Source organism: Euprymna scolopes, chromosome 28 (genome assembly GCF_053919585.1).
Source record: "Euprymna scolopes isolate OS-2025 chromosome 28, ASM5391958v1, whole genome shotgun sequence".
Taxonomy (NCBI): Eukaryota; Metazoa; Mollusca; class Cephalopoda; order Sepiida; family Sepiolidae; genus Euprymna; species Euprymna scolopes.
In genome coordinates, this window is record NC_136509.1 from 13,454,554 (window position 1) to 13,477,601 (window position 23,048).

Below are 23,048 nucleotides of genomic sequence, written 5' to 3' on the forward strand. Positions count from 1 at the left end.
TTACGTTTTTATTTTGATAATTAATAGTAAATAAAAAAAAAATTTAATATGTAATTATCAAAGTTAGATTGATGTAAGAAACACGCACGTATACATGAAGTCATCTTGTTAATTTATTAAGCTATTTGAAGTTAATGAAGCCCGACTATTTTTAGATCGCTCAGTTTCTTTGTTAAAAGTACACTTAAAGTAATTACGTTATTTGTTTTCAAGTGTGTGGAAATGTGTTTACTAAAGTTTTGTTTTTCTTTTTTCTTTCTTCCTGGCAGTCTCTTAGCATGGCCACTATTTGTGCTGTTTTGTAGGTGGAGTGAACTGCACTTGCGTTATGATAGTCTAGACTGAATAAGCGTAGTCCTGCGATTTGTGAAACTTTCTTTTTTTTTTAAATTAGATGACTATCAGTGGACAAAAAGTTTCTGATTGATGAGAAATATTTGCTTTCTAAAATTAAACTCCTTCACACTCTTCAAAAGAGGATGTTTTTAACTTTGTCTTTTTTAGTTTTTTTTTTTTTTTTTTTTTTTTTTTTTTTCCTGGTGTATTTCATTTTAGTCAACAACGTAACTGGAATTGTATCGTCATTATGTTAAGTGTATTGACATTGTGTTTAACCAGTGGTACCTAATCACTGCTGCCCAGAATTCGGAACAGAATCGGTAATTGTATTGGGATCAGAAAAAAATATTGGTATTCTTCCATCACTAAAGTTAGCAGCCAAGCAATTGAAAAGAAGTAAAATATAAAAAAAATAACTTTTACATTTAATTTTCTCTCAACCTGAATAATTTTAAAAATTTTGAAACTAAATTTTCTTATTACAGTTCTGAATTTGGGGTGAAGGCTGATTGAGTTTATTATTTGTTTTGATCAGACTATTATTTTCATCTTGAGTGTTATTTGTGCAACGTTTTGATCGGTTTGGCCTTTGATTATCTTTAGACATGTTGGTTGCTGTTTGGAAAAGAAAGGAGAAAAGTTACTGGCTCCGTAAATATTTTTGTATTCTTCGAGTTGGTCTGTTTCATGTTTTTCTTTTTTTTTTTCTTTTTCTTTTTTTTTTTTTTTTTTCTTTTTTCTTTCTTTTGTTTTTCTTTTTTCTTTCTTTTGTTTTTCTTTTTTCTTTCTTTTATTTTTCTTTTTTCTTTTTCTTTTTCTTTTTTTTTCTTTTTCTTTTTTCTTTCCTTTTTTTCTTTTTCTTTTTTCTTTCTTTTTCTTTCTTTTTTCTTTCTTTTCTTTTTTTCTCTTTTCTTTTTCTTTTTTTTCTTTTTCTTTTCACACATACGAAACTGCACAGAGACTAACTCCAAGAATACAAAAATATCTACGGAATCAGTAACTTTTCTCCTTTCTTTTCCAAGACAACAACCAACATGCCCGAAGACAGTCAAAGGCCAAACTAATTGTTGCATAAATAACACTCAAGATGAGGATAGTTTGATCACAATAAGTAATATAAATTTTAACTTTTCACTTTTATAGATATAGAGACTATTCTTTTACTGACTAGGAGTTTCCACACAAGTCATTAATTATCAGTGATTGCTCACTACCAAAACCAATGGTGTTCCCTGGGGTCTGACAAGTCTAAGATTTTTTCAGCATTTGGTATTTTAGCTTTTTTTGCAAATGATTTTTTGTTATCGCAACAGGCGTTTATTGTGATCGTATTAAAAAGACTACATAGAAGAAAGTAAGAAGGGGAGATAATAATCCAACAAATTCGGAATTTTGTAGGTTTCCGATTACTTGTTGATTGTATTTGAAAGATTAAAGCCTAAAGTTAATTTCCAAAAGGAGGAGAAAAATATTTGTACATGTGAAAAGAAAAAGTTATAATGAAAAATGTCACGGCAAAATTCGGAAGCTGACAAATTCAGTTAAATTTTGAAGTTAAATAAATTCATTGTAAAAATCCTTTTGAAGATAAATATTAGTTTTCTGGGTCTATTGCAAAGATAATTAGTAAATCCTAAGATATTGAAAGTACTAAAAAAACACGTTATTTGTACAACAAATAGCTTAATTAATCCCCCAAAAGCAGGAGATTCTAGCTTCGCTTAAGCAAAAGCAAACAAAAGTCGTCTGTGTGGATTTTACAGAAGCCCAAAATGTCAGTCAAAACGCTGTATGAAAATGACGTTGGGTAGTTGGAGGGAGATAGGAATGCTGGTTTTCTTTTTTTTTTTTTTTTTTTTCCCCCATACATTCCTATTGTGAACGTTTGTATAATTTTTATCATGTTTAATTCAATTATTTTTCTGCATTTCTGATTTTAAATTTAAAAATAAGTTTTTATTTTTCAAGATTATATAAAAATTGTTATGCCAAAAGTTTCACATTCATTCAAGCAAGGAAACTATTAGAATCTTACATATAAAAATTATGTGAAACATGTAATTAAAAAAAAAATGGAAATATTTTTTGCAATTTTTGTATGTAAAAATATTGAATAAACAATGCTTAATTCAATGATAATATCAGTAGTTTGAGAAATTAATTTTTCTTCGAGTTATATTGATTTCATTAATATGGACTTTAGGGGGTTTTTTTGTAATGCTCTTGAAAAAGTTAATTTTTCTTTTTTTTATTGTTACAATTTATAATGCTTTATTTTCATTAAAAAAAAATTCATTAATTTTTTTTTTGTACTACTGAAAAGCATAACTTAAAGTAATTTTTGTTTAAACAAAATAATACATTTCTACTAAGATTCAAATAAAAAAAAATGTGTTCATTATATTTGGTGATCTTTATTTGATAAATACTGAAACTTTCATTAAAATTGGTTAATTTCTTGATTTTTGAATTTTTAAGTAAAGAAAGGGCTCAAAATGTTCATACATTTTGAGCATCGGCATTCATTTTGCACGTACCTATTGTTTGTCTATTTATCTAACTTGAACATTGCAGGCATGTGTTTTCATACACATTTACTCTGTGTGCGTCTTTTGTGGGTTTGTTTTCATGTTCATCTGTTTTAAATATAGATTGGAAGTGTTTCTTCTTATGCAATGTTCCTTCATGGGCTGCTGAAGTCGGAGAGGGGGTGGCAAAAACTTGTCTATTATTAAGAAAAATGTCAGTTTAAGTGGCCACTGTTGACCACTTATATAATTTTTATTTATTTTTTTATTTTTGGTAGTGGGTGGGTCTTGTCACCATTGACAACAACACTTAACCAATGGTCACAATTGTTGTGGTTAAAGAGCTGTCCTCTCTCTCTTTAGAAGGAAAACCCGGGCAAGTTTTTTTTTTTTTTTTTTTTTCTCTTAACCGTATTAATCCTTACCAAGTTTAGGCTCATGTGTAATTAAGGTTTTTATTTTTTGTTTTTGTGTTGTTTTTTTTTCTCTTTAAAAAAACAAAAGAGTAAAAATAAAAACAGTCTGTTAGTTTAAACTAAATCATGTTGCATGCCAATCTATTCTGGTGAGTTTGATTTTCATTTTATCTTTTTTCACTTAGAATATTTAGTTTTCTGGTTTTTCATGGCATATCAATCCTTTTTGTTGGATTATTTCATACCAAAACTTTTCTCACATATAATTAAATATATAAATATCATAAAAAACTGTGGAAATTCCACGGTAGTTGAAAATTTTAAAAACAAATAAAATTAAAACAAAAAAAAACCCTGACAAATTTTAAACAATTTTTTAGCAAATTTTTTTAAGCTTTTAAAGCTAAAAAGAATTGATTTAAAAAAAATGTAGATTTTTCAATGAAAATTTAACACTACACTTTTTTTTTTTAAAATAAAGCAACAGATGACAATTCACTTGCACATTTTTTTTATTTTAAAGAGAAACTCTAATCATAAAAAAAACTTAGTCTTCTCAAGATGACTCCCGTTTTCTTTTTAATTATAAAATATCCGATTTGAAACCGTAAACAGCCATTTTTTTTTTTTTTTTTTTTAAATTTTTTGAGAGGAAATGGTTTTAATGATTTTTAAATGATAAAGAGCGACTATAAAGGAAGGTAATTCGTTTTTCATTAATTAATGTTTGCAATGATATTTTTTTTTTTGTGACACTGGATGTACGGACAAGTAAATTAATATTTAGATATATATTTTTATATCTACTATTTTACTCTTGTGCGTGTGTGTGTGTGTGTATAAATTAGATCTAGTTTGCTCAATAATTGTTATGAATTGTTATGCAATCCCTCTTATAACTGTTGCTATTTATCCAGCTCCCCACAAGGGCCGGATATGATGCAAAGTTCATGTTTAATGTACGGTAATGTCCAAAGCTGATAAAGTAAACAACCTGTATTGGACCTGTCTACATTCCTGATAGGGATGCCTCAGGACAGCAGTGATGAGGAATATAGGGATGGAGTGGGCTAATTCTTTTGCTGTCTATCAAAAGAGGAAGTAATACCTGGAAGTAATACCCGTGGAGCCCTGGGCAAAACTAGTAACTCAAATTGAGGATCAGGAACCAGAGTTGTTGAATGTTTTATCTTGTTTCTGAATTCTTGAGATGAGGATTGTGTTATTCGGACTACTGTTCTCATCTTGAGTGTTATTTTCACAATGTTTCGGTCGATGTAACCTCCGACCTTCTTCAGGTGTATCTTATCCAACACGAGGAATCCGTACAGAATTTTGAACGGAATCTTTTATTTAATCCATGGAGGTAGCATGTTCTCGTTCCGTCAGCTATGACTGTTTCTACTCAGTCATAGATAAAATAATTGCAATTTTTTTTTAGTATCGTCCTTCAACTTCTAGAAAAGTGTAACTTTATACTGAATTTTACCAAGTACTTAATCCTCTATGCCATGGGTCCTTGTTATTGTTAAAAATAAGGTAAGATAATAATTTCAGTAAAATGTGCGTGTGTGATAACTTTTATTCTAGAAACAAATCCTATACGTTTGTGGATTATTTATTTAAAATCACAAATGTATAGGATTTAAAAAATTTTTTTATCAAAGTTTCTCATAATTTCTGCAAACAAAAATTAAAATATGATCATTTTACTTTTTTTTATGAACAACTGTGACTTTCAAATAAAAATGAAAAAAAAGCTAATTTTTTTAACAAGTATTTCATTTAAATATGGCATTTTAAAAAGAATTGGTTTCGAATGACACAGTACCTGATGCCATTCAGTGTAATACTTTCTCAAACATAAAACAAAGAACATTTTTTTTTAATTGTCTTTGAATAATTTATTTTTTGATAGAAAACGTAAATAATAAATTACTCTATACTTATATATAGAGTGAGGATTGAGGACATGCATTGCATGGAGAGAAATAATATAAGAATGATGGAAGTGTGATGGGAATCTTAGACAGGCTTAGATCTGTGGATCTCAGTGGAAGATTCAACATGGGCAGTATAAGGAGACTGTTGGTTTTGTCGCATTGAGAGAATGAGTTTCTGGGTTAGTAGATGCTAAGGAAAATATGGGAGAAAAACGATGAGACTGAATTGAGAGAAAAAGCGATAAAGACCTGGCCAGAGATAGGTTAGTTTGGAAGTTAATTTCTAAAAGCCATCCAACACATGTCAGCATATAAAATGGAGGTTAAAGAAGTAATGTTGACTTGGTATCTTCACTATTATATAAAAGTCACTTTGTGTATGTGAGTGTGAGAGTTCCTTCCTCATAGACTCAGCCGTTTCGGAACCTATCTTTTGCAAATTTCACACAAGGCTAATTTATGTCTGGCAGTATTCTTAGATATGTTTTGTACAGAAATTCATTCGATAAGTATTGAAAATCAAAAATATCTGTTCCTAAAAATAGTCTTTCTTTAAAATAATTTTTACGGGGGAATATTTTACGTTACACTGGAAAAAGAGATAATAAAATTTCAGCAAATCATTTATTCTTAAAAAAACAGTTATTATAATCTGGAGATATAGTTTAGTGTTAGAGTATGCAACTACAGATCGCATGATTCCGTGTTCAAGCCCGGGTGTACCTCACCATTTTATTTTAATTTTCTCTTATTAATGAGTTCAATTTATGATAAAAGAAGAGGTATTATTTAAAATCGTCACAAATCATTTTTTCATTTGCATAAAAAAACTAAATATTAATCAGAAGCGACTTTTCTAGAGCATTCATCGTCAAGCCCAAATATCAGCTGACATGATATTGTAAACAAACACAGACAGAATTTGATGAAAGACATTATTTTTTACAATTATTTTCACAATTTTCCTTAAAATGATGATTTTTTTTATAGTTTTTCGACTTTGGCAAATCAGAAAATATCATTTACATTTTGTAAAGACAAGTAGTTTTCGAGATATGAAATGCACTGTAATTCACTGGCTGCCATGTTTGTATGCATGTACGATAAGCAAGCATACTTCTATGTGACTGACACTGCCACCTAATGGAAACAAATCCACTTTTTTTGACAACAGAGAAATTAGTAATGTGCATGTGTGTAAAACAAAACAATTACAACTTTTTTCACTTCCTTGAGTAATTTCATGTTAAGAATGATTTTCGGAATAAACACTCCCAACCTCCCCATGTTAAGAACGGTTTTTGGAATAGACATTCCATTTGGAGGGGTGAAAAAATATTTACCCCAAATTTTACTGATATTCGTTGTCAGCATACCCACCTACAAATACTAAAAAAAAAAAAAAAAAAAATGGGAGGAGGTGGCAATGTCTGTCACAGAAGTAGATTTGTTTATCGCATATGCGTATGTATGTACAAACATGGTGGCCAATGAATCACAGTTCATAATACAGGTTTTTATATCTAAAAAAAACTACTTATCTCTGCAAAATTTAAATGAGATTTTCTTCTTCAGCATAGTCGAAAACATGAAGTAAAAGTCGTCATTTTAAAGAAAAGTGTGGAGGTGGACCTAATGTAAAAAAATTACCTCTAATTTTTTGTTTTTTTGCGAATTAGTTTGTCAGGCAAATTATTCCTTGTAGCATAATATTCAATAGAGGATTGATTCCCTTGTAATCATGTCACTAATAAGGGTGCTGGAGGTAAATCTTTTACTGGGTTAACATTATCCGCCTGATAGTTAAGGACCTGAACCTTGGATTAACCACTAAGTAGGCCGTTCTATCAGCAGGGGCAAAGTACTGGGGCTGCTGTATTGCCATTTGGTAAATGGATTCTGGACCATGCAGTAGTTTCTGGTGGGGCTTCTTGATGCCATATTAGTGGGTAATTGTTACAGCTTTACCTTATCATGGGCTATAAAAAAAACAAACTTCTTCACTTCTTTTTCTCTCTTACTTTCCTTCTCTGCCCTGTTCTAAAAAAGTCTGTTGACCTATTCCACAAATCCTAAAACTCCATAAAAAGTCTCCAGAAAAAATACACGATTACACCCAGACCCCAAACTTCCAACATAGACCCCCACTACCATGTCTCTTTCTCCAACATCAGGGGTGTCTGTTTCAATCTTCCAGAGGTTAAAATCCAATAACAGGAGACCGAACCAGACCTATTTTTCCTAAGCAAAACTGGAATTGGACAGACTACTATTTCTCTAGAGGAGTTTGTAATTAAAGGATATTCTAATTTAACATCCAAAATCTGCATGGAATATGTACCTACATTAGAAATGGCTTTCCATGTGGTAAGGACATCTCCAGAGAAGACCCTAAATTGCCCTGTGTGTGCTTTCGGATTGCACTTGCTCACACCACTGCATTTATATTTGCCCTCTGTCGTCCCCATAACAGCGGAGTTACTATCTTTAAGAGCATATCTGAGAAAATTGACCATATCCTGTCTGTCCTTTGGCTAACATTCACATATGTGAAGACTTCAATGGTCACAATGTGGAATGGTTAACCCACTCAAACAAAACAGATGGTAAGGGGAGGTTCTGTCACAATTCTTCATTCTTATGACCTAACTCAGATTGTTCACAAATCCACCCGTGTATCTAACACTGATGGTCAGTATGCAAGTCTTCTAGACCTTTTTCTCACAACTTACCCTGGGATCTTCCAATCACTTATTTGTCTCGGTTAAGATAAAAACAAAATGTAATAAGTCCTCAGAGATATCTCTTCATTGTACAGTATATTGATACTCTATGGCTGATTGGGATAGCTTTCATACATTTATATCAGATCTACCTTTGCGTTCCTTGTTTTAAAAGGATGTGTCCTTTATAGTATCAGACCTGACAGAATGGTTAATTGCAGGTATAGACCACTTCATACCCTCCAAAATATTCCAGCAAAAATCTGACAGCTAGACGTGGGTTTCTCTAGAATGTGCTGCTGCCATTGCGCACAGAAATCACTATTTCTATTGCTTCCAACGTAATAGATGTACTGAGACTAAAGCCGCCTTCATGACTGCCAGCAACCACTGTAAAAGAGTAATAAAGAACGCCAGAGAGTTGTATGCTCAGTCTGAAGTCCAGAGTAGATGAACAGAGGTTTGGTTCCCACCAATTTTGGCAAATAACAAACAGGGTCCTGAATAAAAGTGTGTACTCTATCCCAACCATAATCAATGGACCTGAGATATCTCGTCAGCATTGGGCAAAGCCAAACTCTTTGCAGCTAATTTTACCCTATGCGATCAGGTTCTCTGATTCTCTCTCCTCTGATCTTGATCGTGTGGTGCAATGGGGAAAGAGGTGGCTGGTTAATTTTAATTCATCTAAAATAAAGCTTCAATTTTTCCATCATCAACGCCCTGATTTCTGTCTAGTATCAATTGACATGAATGGCTCTCATCTTGGGGAGACTCCATGTTTTGACAAGCTTCTAGGTCTGACCTTTACTCCTGATCTGAGATGGAACACGTACATCAAATCTGTTGTCAAGGCTGCTGGAAAAATGGTGGGATCGTTCTACCACTCGAGTAAATATCTCACTGCTGATACAATTCTCTACCTGTATAAGAGTCAAGGATGGAGTACTGTTGCCACATCTGGGTAGGGGCTGTTAGAAGCAGCTTATCCTGCCTTGACAGAGTTCAAAATAGAGTTTGTAGCCTAGTGGGGGATGCTCTTTTCTTTCCCTGCAGCCTCTTTCCCACAGAAGAAACGTTGCTAGCCTGTCTCTACTTTATCATTATTTTCATGGCAAGTGCTCGTCTGAGCTCCAATCTATGCCTCCTCCCCCGGCTTGGCTTTTACAAAAAACACTTTTCTAGCTGAAACCACTATCAACAATTTCCCCTACTCTTTATCTGTGCCTAAACCTAAATGTAGATTCCATGAACAAAGTTTCTATCTTAGAACTGCACACCTGTGGAACTCTGTTCCCTGCTTTCCAACTGACTACAATATGGTTGTCTTCAAGTCCAATGTGAACAAGTTCTTGATGAGTCATCCCCTTAAGTAATCAAATTTACCAAATTTCTGCTACTAACGATGACTGACATGTTCCCTTTAACCACTGTACACTCATTAACCCATATCCTCGAGTGGCCTCCAGGCCTTGATAAGTGGGGACTCCTTTGTAAAAAAAAAAGAAGAAAAAAAGACCTACGCAATCTGCATAAATTAAAATATTATGCTTCAGTGCATTGTATGACTGAGCAACGCCGGGTGTACAGCTAGTGTGTTAAAAAAGTATTTATCAATGCAATGAAAGAATTTTGCAACACATTAGTAGGAATATTATTAAAATTTATTTAAAAAAAAAATGTCCAACTCTAATCAGCAAATCAATAAAATCTCCATATCAGAAGTTGAAGTTTTGAAATAATTCTTTTAATAATAATTTTATGCAGATATTTAAGATTAAAGAAAAATTAAATTAATAACCTGGCAGTCATCCACTTTTACTGCAGAACTATTTATCAGCCTTGACAAAGTTTGTGTAATAATTTAGATAGGGGAGGTGGGGGAGCTTAATGTGAAGTTGATCACTGTTTTAAAAGTGCAGTGGGTATGCATGTAGGTATGCCAGGTTATGAGGTTAGTTGATGTCATTGTTTATATGTGGGCAAGTTTCATACAAGTTTGCACCGAATGCTTGGGAACCATTAAGAAATATTGCATATAACACTCTTGTCGCTTTCAGGCCTTGATAAGCGGTAACTTCCTTGTTTATTTTTCTTCTTTCTCCTTTTTCTTGTTCTTTTTCCCCTCTTATTTTTTTCCCACCCCTTATCTTTTCACTACCGATGGGACAATTCCAATATTTATCTGATACAATTACCGATTCCAATTCTTTATGAATCTCTAAATATTTAACTATGAAGTAGTTATTTTTCCCAATCATCGTAAAAATACATGTTTTTAAATGCGTAAAAAAATACGGGTTTGTATTACTGTACACATAGATTCGAAAAAGTTGTCAAAAAACAAATATATAACAAATAAATATTACCAAAGGCAAGATAAGTTACTTTTCTACCTAACTGGATACATTTTTTTTGTTTTTATTCAATGTAACATGTTTATTCAGCTCGAAAAACATGCAGTGTTTACCGATGTATTGGAAAATTCAAAATGGCGCCCGACACTCTCTTTAACATGGTAAGTTTGGGAAAAGGTGTTATAAATAATAAATTAGACAAAATACTATTAAAAAAACACCGAATATATGTCAACTTATGTCACTGTAACATATAATGAGCGAATTTCTAACAGTATTTTGTCTAGTTTATTATTTATAACATCTTTTCCTGAACTTACCGTGTTTAAGAAAGTGTCGGGCGCCATTTTGAATTTTCCAATACATCGTTAAACACTGTATGCTTTTCGAGCTGAATAAGCATGTTACATTGAATAAAAACACGAAAAATATATTCAGTTAGGTAGAAAAGTAACTTATCTTGCCTTTGATAACATTTATTTGTTATATATTTGTTTTTTGACAACTTTTTCGAATCTATGTGTACAGTAATACAAACCCAAAAATACACTTGTATTGGATGATCTATAGATTTTAGTTTTACGATTAGTTAAAAATCAATAAATATTTATTTTTTTTATCATTATTACCAGCAGTGGAAGATTTTGCTTTTAACAAAATCAAATAAAAGACAATTAAAAGAATCGTTTTTTGCATCGGAAAATAGGTACAAATGTTTCCGATTTCGATAAAGTCCCGTTTTTTTTGTTTTTTTTTTTCCCCGATTCTGATCAACACTTTTCATCTATTTTTGTCTTTGTTTTTCTCCAATTTATCTCCCCTTTCTATTCTTTTCATATTTTCTCTTCCATCTAGGTTTTTGGTTCTTGTGCACAATAGATTAACACACAGAAATACATTCTCAACTTTACATATTAGACTAGCTGTATTTATCTGGTGTTACCTGAGTCTTTTTGTTTTACTTTTTTTTTGGGGGGGGGGGTTAATCATTACCTTGCCATGTGTTTTTGACCAAATTATACTTGTTAATAGAATTTTGAAAGTTAAATTATAAAACAAAACTTAAATTTATTTTTCATTTAATAAAAAAAAAGTTATACAACATTACTCGGTTTTCTAAAGTTTTCAAATTTAACCTTATAAAATAATACCTTAAAAAATGTGACTTTTAAATTTTAATCAGCTTAAATTTAGTTATACACAAGACACCATTTGATTGTGTCTGACTAAATCCTGCCTTGTGTATGATTATAACGTCCTTGTTAATGTTAAAAAACTTCAACTCCTGTTTCTGGTTTGAAAAAAAAAAGAACTTTATTCCTCATTTTTCTGCCACGTGTGACTTCGCGTTATGGCTGTGATGTCACCCATGTCTCTAACAAAATCATACTCCTTCTTTCTGACCTGTTTTCTCAAACTTCCTCTTTTTATAGTTTTTCCTTTTTTCTTACCATGACATAACTTTGCACACGGCTCAGCATTTGCATACAGCCACCATAAATTTAGACCAATTAAAATGTATGATCAGCTCCTGCTGATTCAAGCAACTTGATCAACAGGAGCTAATAAAATAAATCATAATTGTCAGTTATTATTTAAAAAATTAAACTTGCATAAAAGTAAACAAATATTTTGTTTACAACTTAAGAGCAGTTTCTTTTTTTTTTTTTTTTGTTTATAAGTTTAACTGGGGATTTTTTAATTTTTTTTCACTAAAAAATTTAGACTCGATTTTCTATAATTTTAAAAGCTGAATATTGTGATTAAATCACAAAACAAGTTTTAAAAAACTTTAAAAGGGATTAGCTAACTCCTAGTTGCCTGAGGCATCTCTACCAGGAAATGCCAAACAGCTCAGCCCAGGTATTTTTGTAGGCCAGTGTTCATTCTTTTTATGTTTGATTCATATTTTTAAAATATTTTCCCTAATCTGAAAAGAAAAAGAAAATTTTTTTATTTACAAATTTTTAACAAAAAATAAACATTATACTAGTCCATCTAAATCAAAATTGGTTACTTATTTTAGACATAAGAATCCAAGAAAACTGATACTAATTTTATTTTATGCAGATTTATAATTGTATTTAAAAAAAAATTTTTTTTTTTTTTTTTTCAAACTTTAAAAAAAATCTGGTTTATTTTGGAGATTTTTTTTCCAACCATCAATTAAAAACAAATAGTTATTTACTTGCCTCCCCACTAGGGCACTTAGACACAAAGTCGGTTTTAAATATGAGGAAAATTTAACTCTCTCAAAAGTAGCACACTGGATCGGGAAAAAATTGCCTCAGTCTTTGAGGATTGCATATATATATATATTAAATACTTGTTTCTATTTATTTTGCTTATTTTCAGACTTATTTGCCAGAAATAATAGTTGTCATTCATTTTGTTGTATATTTTATTAAACTAAACAATATTCAGTCGAGAGATAACACTGCAAGATACTTTTACAATATTTTGTGCTGGTGGATTCCAGAGATTTCATGAGTCGAAGTTGCTTGAATAGCAATTCGTTAGCAGCAGCAATTAGTTTTACATATTAAAAGCGACATGCATCATAAAGATTTTTGGTGTGTGTATGTATATATATATATATATATAATTTTTTTTTTTTTTTTAATATAAGGGAATTCTAGATAATCACCCTTTTTTGTTCTCACTAAAAAAAAAAAAAAAAAGACTCCTTTTGATAAAACTCCTTTTTCAAATGACGTAGATAAAAACCTGACATTCTCTCTGACGTGCATGTGTACATTCATATTATTGAAAGTTGTTGACAATTAATGGACCCACGGTGGTCACCACGACAGCTCACCTGTTATTAATCGTTCTTCTATTGTCAACAATAAAGTTTTACTCTTTTATTGTTTAATGGTGACATAGAAATTTTGATTTTTTTTTTTTTTTTTTTTTTTTTTTTTCAGACAGACCCAATTCTTTCCCAACTGGTTTCTATCTTCTGTTATTTATGTTGTTTGTTCTGAAATGCTAACAAGAAAAGGGTTTGTCATTTTAAATAACCCACACTTTGCTAACCCAAGGTCATATTGCCCTCCCCTCGCGTTAGTGCAAAGTGGTTATTAACCTAATTTCACCCCCCCACACACACACACACACTCAACACCCCTCACATCTTCACACCTCCCCACTACCACCAGTCAAGTAGTCTGAGGAGAGGTTCTTCTATTAATGCAAGAATAAAAAGGGAAAACACAAAATGTAATAAGAATGTAAGGAAAGTTAATGCTTGAAGTCACAACAATTTGTCGGATGTTTGTAAATAACAAAACTTAATTTTGCTGAATGTATATTCATTCATAGCATGACTGGAGTTATATACATATATGATAAAAAATCTATATTCCAAATTTCAAGATGTTGACCATCTTACCGTTTATTTCTTTAAGCATGTTGAAATGTTCAATTCTTGAGAGCACCTGTTTCGTACCGCAGAATCATTCATGTAATTATCATGCCAATTTTTAAATTTATTCCACCCTTAACTCATCAGGAGAAAAGGAACTCATCAATTTTAAAAGGAAATAAAGGAGTATGGGTAGTGACCAACATTTCAACATACTTAAAGAAATAAACGGTAAGATGGTCAACATCTTGAAATTTGAAATATAGACCCTTTGTCATTTATTTGTAGATGCTCTGTAGTTACATTGAGCTTCATAAATTAAAGGATTGGTATAAATAAAAGGTGAAATCTAATTGAATAAGCATATTTTCCCATAAACATATATTTATTTAAATATTTCTCATGTTATATCTTCCCTCTTTTGGAAATAGGGTACGATTATGAATATCTCCACTATAATATAATCCTTACATATTGTGAAATTTTATGTATGAAAACCAAAGAGGGGGGGGGGATATAACATGAGAAATATTTGGAATCAAGTCTTGCCTTGCTGTTATTTCAGATCATTTGAAACCATAGCAGCAAGTTGTAGTCTCCCCTCCATCAAGGCCAGAAGTTCTGGAGAAATATCAGATATTTTATAATTCATATGCAAAACTAGGAAAAATAACTATGATTGAAACATTTTATGGCTGTAAAAAGTGCCAAAAATAGGTTCTGGATGATGGATGATCCCCTTAATGTGTGACCTTAAGGGCAAATGTGACTTTTTGGCAATTATATATATATATATATATATATATATATATATATATATATATATACACTGGTAGTCAAATTGAATATTGAAATGCTTATATCTTTGGTTCTATGGGATGAAATTACATGAAAATTTGCAGGCTTTTTTAAGATTATAATTCTATTATATGGTTAAAATTTTATGACAATTGGTAACAAAGAGCCTATATTTTCAAACCAATAAAATATGCTCAAATTTGCCTACATTTATGTGTGTGTATATATAATATATATATATATATATGTGTGTGTCCTGGCAAGCCAGCTTCGGTTTTGCTGCTTTGGGATGAATTTTGGTTGGGTTCTTTTTGCTTGATTGTCTCCCCTGACGCCTTGCCAGGCCACTAATATATAGATCAATCATCTAGATCCAGTTTTAATAGAAAATATCTCTTGTACCTTGCCAAATGATTTTTCAAGCATAGGTTGTCTGCCTTGTATTTGACTAGATGATAATAAAACAGGGAAATTCATTAACAACATTGACTCAGTGAACCTTCTCATTTCATAGTAATTCTTCTAGTTGTAAAATTGTTAAATAAATTATTTATATTGCTGATCTCCATAGAATCATTTTCGTCCATTTCTTTCTTCATATTTGTGTTTTACCATCCACATAAAGCACTTCACAACACTTGTTTGCTCCCTGTGCAAACCGGATAGCATTATAAAAGGATAGTGTTGCTCACTTAAACAGGTTGAAGACACAGACGAGATTTTTATGTGATAAATCCTGAAGTAGCAAAAGGATTACATCATTAATCCAAACAAAATAGGAAAAAGAATGGATAATTCTCAGTTTAGCTGTACAATGATTAATTATAGTGGATATATTTTATATGCATGTTTGTCAGACAAGTTTAAAACTTATGAGGAAATATTCTCCTTTACAACAGTAATTTATTCAGAAATTTATTTTTTTTTTGAGTAGAGATAGACAGAAATTTACAATTTATTTCATATTTAAAACTATATTTGTCTTATTTAAAATAAATACATAAGAAAAATACTGTTAATAATTGGGACAGCATATTGCAAGCTACTTCCCGTTCTCATTATCAATACCCAAGATCAGCAGTCTCCAAACTATGGTCCGCAGGTCAGATCCGGGCTGCCACAGTCTTTAATCCGGCCTGCAGAACTCTGATGGAAAACATAAAAATAAAATATGTGAAAATCGCGTTGTTTTGTTTTTTTTGTTTTTTTTTTGTTCAGAAAGTGATGAAAAGATGAAGGTTTTGGAGAACCAGTTTTGACTAAAAATCAAACCTAATGAGCAAAATTGTATTAAACATGTCCAGGTCATTTAAAAAAATTTTTTTTTGCTTGCGTAGCTTTAGAAAGTCCACAATATGGCTCTCGTTCAAAAACTTTGGAGACTGCAGCCCTAGATAGTGATGTGTCGAACCCCATTTACACTATTAGTACCAATTCTCCTTTTAAGATTTCATGCAAACCTGTTGCACTCTATGCCATTTTGTCACATATTATCCAATTTGTTTCTCTTCAGTCTATTATTTGTCTATTTTAATTTATTTAGATCTTATTTAAAAAAAAAATAAATAAATAAATAAAACCGAATACAATAACGTCAAAATTTAAATATGTCCTTTTCTGTTTCTGAATTTGTTTTAGATGAAGATTGATTATTCATATTATTTGGAGTCTTCAGACTACTGTTCTCCTATTGAATGTTATTTTCACAATGTTTCAGTCGATATAACCTCTGACCTTCTTCAGGTGTATCTTGTTGAATTCTGGAATCTTTTTGTCAAACTCCGGAATCTGCACAGAATTTCAAACAAAACCCTTTATTTAATCCACGGGGGTAGCATGCTCTTTTTCTGTCAGCCATGACTGGATAAAAATCCTAAGTAATTTACAATTGTATTTTGAGTGTTGGCCACACTGAGGATTGAACATTTAACCTCCATAAAAATGTAACTTACAACTGAAGGTTGTTGATTGGTTAGATTAAGTCATGTGACATTGGGAAATATATTAATTTAGATTGGCTGCTGTCAAAATTTTGGCTTTCCTAAACACAATATATACTCTTCATAACGGAAATGTTTTGCTAGGAAATCAGGAATATTCTTGGCTCGTAAAAAACGGATACTATAACATTTGTACTTGTTAGGGTTGATGAAATATTTTTACTGGTGATAATTTCTTTTGGTTATCATTTTAAATATTCTTGTTTTGTATATCGTTAAAATTAAAATGTACTCTATTCAATACACCATGGGTTTTTGCGATTCTCCTGAAAAAAATTTGAGGTTACATTAACTAAAAGGTTTAAAAATAGCATGCAAAATGAGAACAGTAGTCTGAAGAATACAAATGATTCATACTGTCCCCCTCTTAGAATTTTAGTTGCCTGAAACCTTTTCACAGTGGATCATATGCATCATATCTTTGATTTTAAAGATATTGTGATTAAAAACAATAAGCAATGTTTGGTTGTTTAAAATGTTGAAGTTTTCATAAATACCTATCACTGTCAGCAAAGGGGTACATATTTAACCAAATGGATACGATTGTGGACTAAGTGATCTGCAATGCAAACTGAAATCAATTCACAGAGATCATGAACATTTTGATAGTAAAATAAATCGAAAACATTGTTTGAAGCAAAAATCTTACAATTTATCTATATTCGATTGGAGATATTTTTTAAAACTTTCTAATAAGTTTTAAATTTATTTCGCTGTTTGTATAAAGAAAAAGCAATTAATCAAAGTGTTATTTTCTTAAATTGGCTTTGAAACAATTGTAAAAGAAGTTTTGCTACAAATTTCCTTTGAAATTAGCTAACAAGAAAGCTATCGTTTTACATTTTTGTAAAATGTTTTTCCAATTATATTTCACTCTTTGTGTATATCAATCTTTTTTGTTTAGAAACTCAATGTATGAATGTATACTGAAGAGTATATGCACTGAAAAGAGATGGTATTGACATAATAATAACCGTTTGTTTCTGCATAAGGGAACGGATCTGTAAAAAATGTACTGAAATTTTAAGATGCTGGAGGAGCTGTTTTGCATGAAAAGTAAATATTTGAATTTTGGAATGTAACTATACTGTTATTTTATATATATATATATATATATATATATATATGTGTGTGTGTGTACGGCACAATCACGTTAACACACCGGTTCTCACCAGATCACCGAAGTTAAGCAACGTTTAACCTTGCTAGTACCAGATGGGTGACCATTTGGGAAGGCTAGGTGCTGTATGTACTTTCTGGGAAGGTTGGGTGTGGGGCCAGCACCCTCACCCTGTAAAAAGAACTCCTCACTACAAAAGCATCTACAAAAAGTTGTAAATGGCCTATGCCTCTCCAGAGGCTCAAAGGCTATGAATGGATGGATAGATGGATGGAGATATATATATATATATATATATATATATATATATATATATATATATATATTCCAGGTAGAAAGATATCCAAAAATTAAGAATAATTGAATTTTAACAAGGGTCGTTAATAGTGCTCAATCAAAGAAGGGAAATTATATTCTTTTTTATTATTCTTTATTTAAATACAGGCATATCTTGCTATGATGTGCAGACCGTTTCAATCATAATTGATCTTATCAGTCAAGACTTTTTAAAAATCCAAAAATTGAAAAGGGGTTCAAGACCATTTTCAATTTAAGAGATCTTTAACCTTTCTTCATGCCAGTCATGGCAAAATATATTTTCTCTCCTCTTAAATTGAAAATGGTCTTGAACCCATTTTCAATTTTTTGGATTTTTAAATCTTCTTGCCTGATGAGATCAATTATGGTTGAAGCAGTCTGCACATGACTGTATTTACATAAAGAATAATAAAAAAGAAATATATATATATGATGAAAATGATGGAAATAGTATTCCGACAAAATAGAGAAAAAATAAAAAGGAACAAACCGTATTATGTGTTCATCGTTTTGTCTTTATTTCATCCAGAGGAAATCTCGAAATAAAGACGAAACGTTGATGAACACATAAAACGGTTTGTTCCTTTTTATTTTTATTTTCTCTCTCTATCTATCTATCTATCTATATATATATATATATATATATATAAAAAATTAGGTATGTGTATGCATTATATTTGTATGATCAAAATTAGAATAAAGATTCTAGACATAAGGTTTAATATCATTATATCGTGACTAATCTTAAAATTCGTGAAATCCAGTTCTTGCTAGTTTGTTTTTTATTATTAATGCACATCCTTACACGAGGTCATGTGAGGTTATGATGACTTCCCTGTTGAGAGAAAATAAAAGGTTTCAATTGTTGTAAATATTTATCTTTTAACCTTGACTGCATGTTTAGTGTTTGCCATACGCTGAGTTTCCTCTTGTGTGAAAGCATTTGTCATGCTCTCATCACATCCATCTAATGAATCCAATCCTACAATAAAACATGAACCTCTTCACAAAAATATATCGTTGAAGAGGAGAGAGAGAAAGCTAAAGATTAAAAAAATTAAAAATAAACTTTGATAACAGAATATAGAGCAAGGTTGATTGATTTCAAGTAAACTTCATTTGGCTTTTACTAACCGCATTGAACCCAAGTTTTTTTATTTTTCCACCCAAACGATTCAGGATCATGTCTGTTAGGGACTATGTTGGAGATGAGCAAGATGTCTGTTCACATTACATTTAAACTCTTACATGTTAGTACAATCAGGAAAGCAGGAAATAGTGACGGAATTATGTGTAGCAGTTCAACTCAAGAAGCATTTTTTTTTTTTTAACTCATATTCATCTCAAACAAGGCATATTGGCACTTGAAATGTAAGCAGATACTATTTGGGATCGTATTTAACAGGGTACTGTAGATAGTTGAGAAGTAAGACGTCTGTTCACATTACATTTAAACTTCTGCAGGTTAGTAGAGTTAGGGAAGCAAGAAACAGGGTGGGAATACCAAAGTCTAGCTGTCCAAGGAAAGAAGTTATTGGAATAGAAGACTTTCCGGCATCTAGAGACCTCAACAGTAAAGGGGGATTTGCTACTTAGCAGGTTAGTTGGGAGTATTTCCATCGTTGAGGCACATGTGCTATGAGTTTATCAGATCATATTCTATTAAAGTACTTGTAAAACAGACACACGGATGCAACATTGCAGCGATCGGACAGAGGTTGGAGCTTGGCTAATAAAGCAGGATCTACTTGATTTGAGACTTTTTTTTTTTTGATCCCCGACAAAAGGAGGGTAGACCTATAAATTCACCCTTGTTTGTTCGTCCGCACTTTCCTCAATAACTACGCATTGGAATTTTTTGAAATTTTGCACAAACATTAAACGTGATATGAGTAAAAAAAAAAGTAACAGAACGGATTTTCCAGAAAAACTCCGGTTGCTGTATTGTTGTTAACCTGCTTAGCCACTGTGAAAGTCTCGCAAATATTTATTATATTTATATGTTATTTATCAATTGTATATATACTATTAAATTGAAATGTACAGATAGTTATCTATGTGCACTTGTTTATCATCTGGAACTCCATAGGAAGGCCGTTGATTGGTTAGATTAAGTCGTATGACATTGGAAAAGATATTTAGATTGGTTGCTGCCAGAATTTTAGCTTACCTAAACACTTAACGTATACTCCTGATAACGAACATGTTTTACTAGGAAATTGGAAACTTCTTCATTTTTGGCTCGTAAAAAAACGGACACTATAATATTTGTACTTGTTAAGGCTGATCAAATTTACTAGTGATAAGTTCTTTTGGTTATCATTTTAAATATTCTTGTTTTGTACATTGTCAAAGTTAAAAATGTACACCTGTTTAACCATTTGTCCGTCTTTCTTGCAGGTGTGCATCTGACTTCACTGGTCTCAAGGATCAATCAACCACCAACAACATAGTGCACAAGTTCATTATTCATTATAATGATCTTTTTGCTGACGAGAACGAACCAGGAGTATCTGCTTGGACTGCTGAAGTAAGTAACTTCATAACACCCCTCTCCTACACATACACAATTGTATTATTCAAACTAACTATTCTTCCCTTGATTATTGATCCCCCTGCAAAGGAGGGATTGGACCTAATAATTCACTTATGTCCGTTCATTTGTTCACATTTTCTCAGTAACCACTCCTTGAATTTTTTTAATTTTGCACAAACATTAGTTATGGTGAAAGTAAATTTTTGCTAAAATGGATTTTCCAAGATAACTCTGATGGCCCCCTAGGGAATATTAAAGGAGTAAAATTGTCTTGAAATCGTTCATGTGTTTATTTGTTTGCACTTTTTTCAATAACCATAACTTTTAAATTTTTTCACAAATATTAGTCATGGTGAAAGTAAATTTTTCACTCGTGGAGGGGGACCTTGCATGCTCGGTTTGTGTGTGTGTGTTTTTTTTTTTTTACAATAACTTTCTCTCTCCAGATGCATTTTTGTTGCACTCTGGAACCTGGGTAGAATATTGAACTGATTCCTTTATGTAATCTACACAGGATTGGGTGGGTGGGTGGGGGATAAATTGTTTTCGTTCCACCAGCCATGAACGGGTAGAAGTGTTAAGTTTTATTTTATTTTTACCTAATATCACGTGTAGTGAGGATTGAATATTCAACCTCCAGATGAATCTCTTTCCGCTGCATCACATCTGGTGCTACCAGATCAGGCTGTCTGAAAATACCGGCCTCCTGACCAAAAATGCGCCAAACATTGATTTTTATTTATTTGCAGACTGCTATCCTCCTCTTCATTGTTGTTGTTGTTTCACCACGTTTCGGTCAATCTCTGGCCATCATCAGTTGGTTAACTGCGATGAGATTGAAAGGCTTAATCTCTTAACTGTATCTTCAGTAATTACTGCTTTCCATAGTTGCTGTTATCTCCTCACGTTTGACCAACTAATCCTCTAGCCTGCTTTTAATAGGATTGAAACCGCTATCTTCAGAGAATGTTCACCTGGAACCATAGACTCAACGCCTTTATCCACTGTGCCATTGGCTCTTAAAAAAAAAAAAATATATATATATATATATAATAAACATTGATATTCTTTCTTTCTTTTCCAATTGCAAAACTCATTTATGTTCTGCAAAGCCAAAAATTAAAACAATTTACGTCTACAAAACTACCAAACTAAACAACATGATCCAATATTTTGAAGATATAAAGCACTTAAAGCATAAAACTTTTTTCTCTAAAATTACTGGATTTGGCATTAAATAACCTGCCAATGGTTGATATGCCGTAAAACAAAAATATTTCAAGATTTAAAGAACTTGACGCATAGTTACTTTTTCCAAAATTACTGAATTCAGCATTAAATAATCTAAAATTGGTTGATATGTCGTTAAACAAAATGACCAGACCAAACTGTTGCATTATCGGTCCATGGTTAAACACAGTAATTAAAGAAAAAAAAATTACCTTGCAAATTATAAAGTAATTTTAGTATATGAATCGCTTTTGAAAGGAAAAAGTGTTCTTCTAACGATGACTATACGGATCAAGCATTGTATTCATCCTGCGGATCAGGAGTTATTATTAGGAGTCTATTAGAAAAACTTCTTTTTAATTTTAATTTTTTTTCTACAGAGTGGAACGATAAAGTTGTTGCCCTAAAGAAAACTACACTGCAGCTTTATTTTAAAACTTTTATTGAAAAAATAGATTCAGGTAACTTATGTAGTAGAGCTGACATCTATTCAATGTAACCGCCTTCAGCCTCAATTACCACCTCTATACAAGTCTGGAACTAGGAGCATGCCTTTTCCATAAATGCCGCAGGAGCTTGGTAAATGGCAGCAATGAGATTAGTTTTGGTGTTGTGGGAGGTCATGTTGGTGATGTTCTTGACATATGAGCAAGTGAAGTAGTTGAATGGGTTGAGGTAGGAGGGGGGCAGTTAGAGAAGGGTACAAAGTCATAGCACTCCTTCTGAAGCCAAGCCTGGGTCTCTTTAGACTTGTGGGCTGGCGCTGAGTTCTGCTGCCATATCCAGGGTCTTCCAGTGGCCACCTAATTGCACCAAGAGATAACCACATTCTTCAGCACATCCAAGTGGACCTTGGTGTTGACTTTGAAGCCGATTTCGAAGATGTGAGGTTGCATGATGCGGTCCTCACTTGAAACCGCACCAAAGACCTTAACCGTGGCTGGAAACTTTGTTTTTATCATCCCGGGCATATCCCTGTTATTGGTGGCAATCCAGCAATGCATTTTGAGAGTGCTGACAATGGTTCTGTTGTCATAACTTGGACTGGTAGAGCATGAATTGTACAGCGGCATCTCTGATCTCACTTGTTGAACATTGTGTCGCTTTCAGACATGATAGACGGCTCCCATTACTCTTGGGATTTGTACACAACTGGCCAACTAGTAGATGGTCTGCAACAAAATTAAGAAAACCGGTTTTCATCAAATGGAAATGGAAGTGTGTTGTCTTTTCTAGAGCGACAATTTTATCGTTCCACCCTATACTCCAGCAAAAAATCACAACTGACTTTAAAATGAGTTAGGTTTTTTTTTTTTTTTTTTTTTTTTTTACATAGGCATCACCACATTATCAAGGCCAAGAGGCCACTCAAG

The 23,048-nt window shown here is 32.0% G+C and overlaps 1 protein-coding gene across 6 annotated transcripts in view; it reads left to right on the forward strand.

Annotated features, from left to right (window-relative positions):
• Window positions 1–23,048, forward strand: part of LOC145249474 (protein FAM13A-like) — a 388,341-nt gene that overhangs the window by 238,399 nt on the left and 126,894 nt on the right. For 5 of the 6 annotated variants that reach the window (XM_080111053.1, XM_080111056.1, XM_080111054.1 and 2 more), the window contains one exon: window positions 20,310–20,439. In XM_080111053.1, coding sequence (XP_079967179.1) covers window positions 20,310–20,439 — 130 coding nt within the window. Of the gene's footprint in view, window positions 1–3,287; window positions 3,433–20,309; window positions 20,440–23,048 lie in introns of those variants that run through there. The other variant, XM_080111058.1, reaches the window with a different exon arrangement.